Here is an 8,259-nt window from a genome sequence, read left to right on the forward strand (position 1 = left end):
TTAGTAATATACCTGGATATATATATTTTTTTCATTTTATTTATATTTTTGATAATGAAAGTACTTTTAGTTTTAACCAGTCACCTAAAAAAACGAGGAACTTACTTTTTAGCTTCAAATTCTATTAAATGTGATAGTCTATGCTGGTAGCTAGATTCGATTCTTTAGATAAAATTCTATTCTTTATTAAAATCGTGTTTTAAAACTACATAACAAATAATGAACACAAAAATAGTATTGAAAATGTCGAATCACGCTATAAAAAGAGCAGAATATTGGTATGTCATAATACAAAGCGTCTACAATGCAATGCTTTAAACTGTCCTTTAGATCACAAATAAGCAATATAGTTGCTTGTTATACGATTACGAGGGTCGAAAAGGTCCGACTTTGGCATTTGCAACACCTCGCGGGAGTGGACCTATAATAATGAATGTCGGAAAACAAATTTTTACACAGAATGATATATTTACGGGAAGGTAACATGTTGTCTATTTTGTAAGTAATAGTAATGAAAATAAATCGAATTTCAATTTATAAATAATCTATTTATTACATAACCTCAATTTAAATATGTAGGTACCTACGTGTTAACAATATCGCACTGAAATACGAAACAACAAATAAAAATTAACTTTCATTAAAAGCCCAATTTCATAAAAATAGAGAAATCATACAAATAGTTATAATTAATAATCCAAACCAATAGATTCACCGTTCAACTTCCATAAAGTAATTAAACTTCACAACTTAATATAAAAACTTTTTACTGCGCAAAAAAAAAACATGCCTAATGAAAAAAAGGCGCCAACAGGCCCCCGAATTTTGTTTATACGCGAAATAACGCGAAAGTTTCCTCGTGTTTTCTTAAAAGAAAAAGCGAAAAATATTTGAAAGCAGGCTGAACTTAAATTTATTACACCATTACTCTTAATCATAAATGTGGAAACGGGACGGCGAATATTAAAGAAAGCTACGTGCTGTGAAACAGAAATAGTGTTTTGTCGAATGATGGAAAGGGACACATGTATTTACACTGCCGCGCCCTTTTGATAGTGTTTCCAAATTTTCGGAAAGCATCGTGTATTGTTTGCTTTTAGGGATGGCTTACATGTAGCAACAAAATATTATTTTACAAAAACAGCTTTGTATGAAGGTAAGCTTTGTAATTCGAATTTCTTTGTGATATTGATCTGCAATATAATTATTACTAACTTATTGCCTATTTTTTTTATTGAAAAAAATCCATAATGAATACATACAAGTTACATAATGCTTTGCGGAAGTTAAGAAAGTGAAGTTAATTTGTCAATACAAAAAGCTTTTAAAGTTAGGAATTCAATTCAGTAACGTGTATGTTAATTTTCAATTTATGTGATTTAGGTACACGACAAATAATTAAAAAAAATTTGAACAATAAGATGCAAATTTAAAGGGTTGTTTAAATGTTCACGATGGCATGTAAGACAAGCTTAATGGGTAATGCACCGGCCCCTGTCGAAATAATCAAATCGAGGGGTGCCCCGGCTAGTGGGGTGAGATTTTTGCTATTTTCTACAAAAAAAGACACATTGCGCCGTTTTTACCTAAAACACGTCAGTTTTGAGCGCACGCGCATTCAGAGGGCATCCATCGGGCACGTGCCGTGCGAAATTTGAAAATCGAACGATTTTGACAGTTCAGTTTTGTAAACAAATTTTGAATTTTGAAAATGGAACATTTCTAGTGATGTGTTTTATAAAGTTTTATTAATAAAGTGTAAACAATAAACATTTATTATGGTGGCATGTGACATAAGTTTATGACAAATGAACGAGGATAATTTAAATTTGAGAAACGTTGACAGGTGAGGTTTCTTATTAGAATCGGCTAAGATCTGTATTATGTGTGTATGCCGTTATCATAGATGTATATTATAAACCACGAAAATAATTAATACAATACAATACATTTACGCATCGATACATTTTCTTTTGATATTGTATATAAGTTCATTTTAAAGATCATATTGATATCATTTAAATATATTTTTTTGAAAGCACCATCTTACACAATTGAAAAATTAATTAATTAATTTATTTATTTAATTATTCGATTAATTTATTTGGTGATTTACTAGATTTTAATATTTTACGTACTAGTTATTAACACCGAGTTAAGAAAAAAGTATCAGTATCTAAATCGGTTAGTTTAATCTTTAATTGCGTTTTTTAAACTTTAAAACTGGCTAAATGGTTTTTGTTTCCCAAATAATTTTTATAGTCATTCTATGACGTTTTGTTAAAAATGTATTGTACTTGTTTCAATTCAACAATGTTGTTGAAGATCAATCAATCATTCTCATCATGGAAACAGACTTTCAAAGCTGTCTAGACTTAACGAAAGACTGTAATTATATTCTACATAGATTTATTTTGTACCTAGAACCTAATACTTGTACCTATACCAAATAGCAATTGTATTAAATTAATTTTTATTTAAACAGATGTGAAATGCATCTGCTCTTTGTATGAGACGAATGCGATTCGAATATTTAATACAAGCTGTGCTCCGCGGTTTTGCCCGCATTGCTCCTCTCCTGGTCTTGTCAAGAACCCTGAAAATATTTTTCAAATCGGACCAATAGTTCTTGAGATAGGCGTGCTTAACCAATCAAAAAACAAATAAACAAAATCTTTGTCTAATAACTGTTAACAACGAAAATATTGTAAAGAATACGAACCTAGAAAGTATGACGAAAATGTTTTTTAAGAAATAAATGTGCATCTTAAAACTCGGAACCAGATTTAACTTGAAATTATGGCACGTTTTCAGACTTTCAAGTATAATAGGCATTTTGTTATAATACTATAGTCAATTGTTAAATTTACAGTTTAAAGAGCCAATAAAAAATACGTTGCGTAACTATTTTTTTTGAGAACGTTTAAAAAGTATTTCTTCGTTTCTTTATAACTGTAAAAATTACATATTAACTAAATAAAATTTGATATGCAAATACAATTTTCTTAAGAAATTATATATTATATAATTTACGTTTATTTGTAACCATTAAGATTGGGATTAGAAAATAAAATAAAATAACATTTATTTGCCAAAAACATGGTACAGAGAGGTGTGAAGAGATAATTGTTCAGCATGTTTCGCTTTGTATAAAGCATGCAAATATATGCGTAAAACAGATAGGTATACTAGATCTAATACACTACACATGCATATTATACAATCGATTTAGCAATTATCATTTAAGGTCAAAAAATTCTTTTAGGCTATAAAAACAATTAATAATCAGCCATTTCTTTAACTTATTTTTAAACACATTCAATGTCTGGTTTCTTATGCATTTAGGAACATGGTTAAATATTTTTATAAGCATAATAGGTCGATGTTGTTCTTTAAGTAATGCGTGAAAAATAAGTGCTGTAATTAATATTATAAGTTTATGTAGAGTTTCAGTTCAGAATTAGTTTGTGATTTTTTATTAGTTTTGTATTGTTACATACTATAAAAAAACACTCTTTACCCATTCCTTTGAATAAATATGGTTTCGCTTATAAGCATATTGAATTATGACGTCTGTCTTGAAAAAGTTAGAAATGAAAATATAAATTAATCTATACATATCACTACATAGTATAAAACAAAGTCGCTTTCTCTGTCCCTATTTCCCTATGTCCCTATGTCCCTTTGTACGCTTAAATCTTCGAAACTACGCAACGGATTTTGATGCGGTTTTTTTTAATAGATAGAGTGATTCAAGAGGAAGGTTTATATGTATAATAAGATCCATTAAGTAGTAGAGAAGTACTGTTATTTTTGAGGTTTCTAATGTGATGTCGTAAAAAATTACATTTTTTCCGCTTACATTGCAAACGCAGGCTGAACCCTACGAGTTTTATCAAAATAATGTACTAAGTATTATACACATTAAAAAGGTCTACAGAAAAGTCCGCGATGGTATATGTCTATCTCTTATGGATAACCCACAATAACATTTTTTTGTCATTTACTTTTTACGAAAAATAATGGCTAATTTTCGATGCGATTTTAACCAATACAGCATTAATCCTTAACCAATTAAATACCTTGAATACATTGTTCGTTTAATATAGATCTATATGGCCCTTTACACCGTATGATTTAAGTGAATATTTTCGAAGATATTACAGATTTAAAAATTGCGGGACGTAGCGTTTGCGGCGGTACCGGCCGGCCGCCCGGCTATCTATTTAATACCCGTACGAAGTCGAAGCGGGCCGCTATGTTTTTATATACAACGTTCACAGTTTTTCTGTAGTGTATAAATAGTATCAGCATTGCACCCGTGCGAAGCCGGGACGGGTCGCTAGTACCTATAATAAATCTGTAGAAGGGTCAATTCTGTACATTGAAAATATTGAAAAAATAAATAGCAGGGGGTGTTACTGGATCGATACCAAACCCAAATATGTGATTAAAAAATTTTTGTCTGTCTGTCTGTCTGTCTGTCTGTATGTGAAGACATCACGTGAAAACTAACGGTTCGATTTCGATGAAACTTGGTATAATTATACCTTATTATCCTGGGCGTAAAATAGGATACTTTTTATCCTGAAAAAATACGAAGAAAAAAAAATAATCTTAATTTTTCAGTTTTATCCATAGACGTTGTTCTGTAGAACAGCGAACACACGTTGGGTATTATTATTTATTATAGGCCTAGCCGTATTTGAGTCCAATAGATATTTATAAGATGTTATTGTCAGAGTTACTCAAAATGGAGAAATAAACCATCCACGCGAAGACCGACATCCGCGCGGACGGAGTCGCGGGCGGAAGCTAGTAAATTAATAAACGTATTGAGAAACGAGCGTATTTTGTTTTATATTTAAATTTATGGTTAATGGAACAACCGCAAGTAAATATATTGAGAGACTTCTACGCAAAGTTGACTTGTGGCTAGCTGGCTACTAGTTAATCAATATTCATGAATGAAAATACTTATAAGTAGGTATCTACAATAAAATTACGGTTTCGTTCTTAGTCAGAATTTTCTCTTAATTTACTGTAGTTTCCTTGAAATCGGTTTATGTATTGTTACCAACTGACACTAGCTAAAAGATTCAAATGAATGCCATAAATAGGGTTGCCAAGCAAAGGAAAAAGACTATGAACAACATAAAGTCCATATCTTTATTCAGATTTATTAATGGTTACTTTCTCAATTCCAGATGCGGCGGTGACGCGATGTCGGTAGCGCCGGCAGTGAAGCGCGAGCGCGACTGCGGCGGACCCGGGCCGGGGTCGGCCAGCGCGGACGGCGACGGCGGTGGCAGCCCCGGGCGCAAGCGGCGCAAGCAGGCCGCGCCCGCGCGCGCGCACCCGCCGCCGCTCGACCTGCACGCCAAGATGGCGGACATCTACAAGAGCGCCCTCGCCTTCGGGGAACTCACCCTGCCTACCTTCGACCCCCTCGCCGCGTTCCGTCTGCTCCCGCGACACGACCCACCCAGAATATTCAATCCGGAGGCGTACTGCGACCTGTGCTGCAAGGAGTTCTGCAATAAATACTTCCTGAAAACACACCGGGCGAACAAACACGGCATATACGACGGAGAGCCCCAACCGCACCCTGGCATGCCGCAACAACAGCAGACTACGCCGCCCCGGCGATCTTCGGACGAAGAGTCCGGTGGAACACCGCGGCGCCTGTCACCAGACTCAGCGAGGCGCGCACGGGAGGCCGCCTTCCAACCTGATGTTCTGCGACGATTAGGAGTTACAAATCCAGAAGCGTTCTGTGAAATTTGTTGTAAAGAGTATTGCAATAAATATTTTTTGCGCACCCATCGAGAGAGAAGACACGGTTTGGCTCCACAGAGGTCTCCAGCGACCGACCACTCACCGTTAGCCGCGACGTCACCGTCCGCTCCTCTTTTGCCGATATCTCCACACATTGAAACACCACCACGGGCTCTATCGTTACCACCCCCTTACGACAATGAAGATCCCCCTGAAGTAAAACGTGAACAAGAAGATAGGGAAGATCTCGAAACTGTACTTAGAGAGAGTCAGACAAGTCCGCTGAATTTGATAGTAGAAGAGAGAGGAGCGGCGTCACCAGGTTCTGCAAGTGAGGAATTACGCAAACTACAAACGATGATTTCTCAACTAAACGAACTGGCAGCGGAGCGTCTCGCAGACGAACCCAACGAGGCCCCGCGACCACCGTCCTCTTCCCCACCACCGCAAGACGAGAGACGTGGCGGTGCCGGATCGAGCTTTTGCGAAATTTGCAATAAGGAGCTATGCAACAAATATTTCATGCGAACTCATATGCAACGCATGCACGGTATTTCTTTGGAGAGTGGCACACAACTAGGTGGAGTTACATGTGATATATGCCACAAGGAACTGTGTAGTAAATATTTTTTGCGAGTGCATAAACACAACACGCACGGAATACCAGCTCCACCGGCGCCGGCGAACGCCGCTCCTGCAGAACCTTGTCCGCTTTGCGCTCGTCGCTTTAGAGGACCGCGAGCTCTACGAGCTCACTTGCTAGCGGAACACGCTCCGCCGGCTCGACCTCCTCCACCCCCTCCTTTACCCCCGCGACCTCTAGATCTTCTGACGCGCGATAAACCATACGCGTGCGCGTATTGTCCTTTCACTACTGACGTCCTAGCTTTCTTGTTCGCTCACGAGCGCGCACACGTCCAGCGAGCCAACGAGCAGCAGGAGGGCGGGGAGGTCGAGCCGGAGGGCAGCGCCGAGCCGAGCGAGGGTGGCGAGGGGGAGGGGGAGATGGAGGCGGACGCGTACTCGTGCTCGCGGTGCGAGTTCCGCGCCGAAGGGTTCGCCGCGCTGGAGGCGCACGTGCGGGCCGCGCACGGCGGTGCCGGCGCGCTGCTGGCCGTGCCGCGCGCGCCCCGCGCCCCGCTCACCATGCAGCCCTTCGTGCTGGAGGAGGCGGGCGGCGCGCTGAGCCTGCTGCCGGCGCTGGTGTTCCTGCCGGTGCGCCGGCGAGCCACGCGCCGCGCCACCGTCACGCTCACGCTGACGCCGGCCTAGTGCCCGGCCGCCGGCCGCCGGCCCGACCCGCGCGCGTCCGCGGCCGCGACTACACCGCCGCGGGCGCGCGCTCGATCGCCGAACTGTTGACTACATTTAACGCTGTGTGCCTTCGAGCGATTGCCGAGAGAGACGATCGTTCCCGAGGAGCTGTCCGCGGCCGCCCGCCCGTGCGCCACACCGCGCGGCGGCCTCCCGCCCTCCTTTTGTCAGAGTTTAAATTCGTATATTGAGAATTATATTCACGGGTGATATATGAAACGTTGCCGCTTATGAATCGGTTTTTATTATCTCCTCGACGTTGGGTCGGTCCGAGACGAGTTTATGAAACGTCGATTTCGATCGGGAGAAGAAATACACCCTAGGATTAGTTATTACTTATTATTATTATTTAAACGATACGTATTCCGGTGAGTCGGTCTCACGGTAGCGTCGTAGTACCGGTGCGATGTTGATCACTGAGCGAGCCTCGGCGGCGACAGTGACAGCCGGGCGAGTCGCGCCCGCGCCGGCGCCCCGACCCTTCTCACCACAGTACAAACTTGGTGCCACACGTATTCATATGTACTGCGACAACCGATCTACCTCACGTTAGGTTCGTAAGCTGTTATTGTATAAATTATATTTTGGAGTTACATTAAAGTACAAAGTAATTATCGTGCGTTACCGCGCCGCGGACGGAGGCCGCGCTCATGTTAGCTATATGATATTGTTGTCTAGGAGGGACAAATGCACAAAGATACGTACTATTGGGCAGTGATCAACATTAAACGTAATTTAGCATAAAGTCTGTTTAGAAATGTGGTGGCTCGGTCACGCGGGTTTTGTTGTGTTACACATCAATTATTACGGGTAATTGTTTTGGGGAGGAGAGCTCAGCTCCGTCCTACCCCGCAGTCGTTGGCCGAGCTTTATATTTTAAATTTATTTGTATTGTAATTTATTACTTACTATGTTATTGCGATGACTGATTAGATATCTCGTTTGTGATGGCTCATGATACAAGTAAATTTTGTTTTTGTATATCTGATCATGATATTTTCCTACAGAGGGAGAGAAAGATATAAAAAAAAATATTTTATTTTAAGCAATTGTAAAAGTTGATGATAAAGTACGTCCTAAATATAATTAAAGTAAAACCTAGCCAAAAAAGTAGCAAATCCTAAGTAACTTTTTTATTATATCTATTTCATAGAAACTTCATGATAA

At 39.6% G+C, this 8,259-nt stretch overlaps 1 protein-coding gene across 1 annotated transcript; it reads left to right on the top strand.

Annotated features, from left to right (window-relative positions):
• The first annotated feature begins 5,223 nt into the window (after positions 1-5,223).
• Positions 5,224-7,050, top strand: LOC149897969 (uncharacterized). Its single transcript, XM_090115728.1, has one exon. The coding sequence runs from the start codon at positions 5,224-5,226 to the stop codon at positions 7,048-7,050; it is 1,827 nt and encodes a 608-aa protein (XP_089971854.1).
• Positions 7,051-8,259: the final 1,209 nt, after the last annotated feature.

This window comes from Colias eurytheme, chromosome 24 (assembly GCF_061535395.1).
Source record: "Colias eurytheme isolate Ceu_HAF_F1 chromosome 24, ilColEury1 Martin Lab GWU primary, whole genome shotgun sequence".
Lineage (NCBI taxonomy): Eukaryota > Metazoa > Arthropoda > Insecta > Lepidoptera > Pieridae > Colias > Colias eurytheme.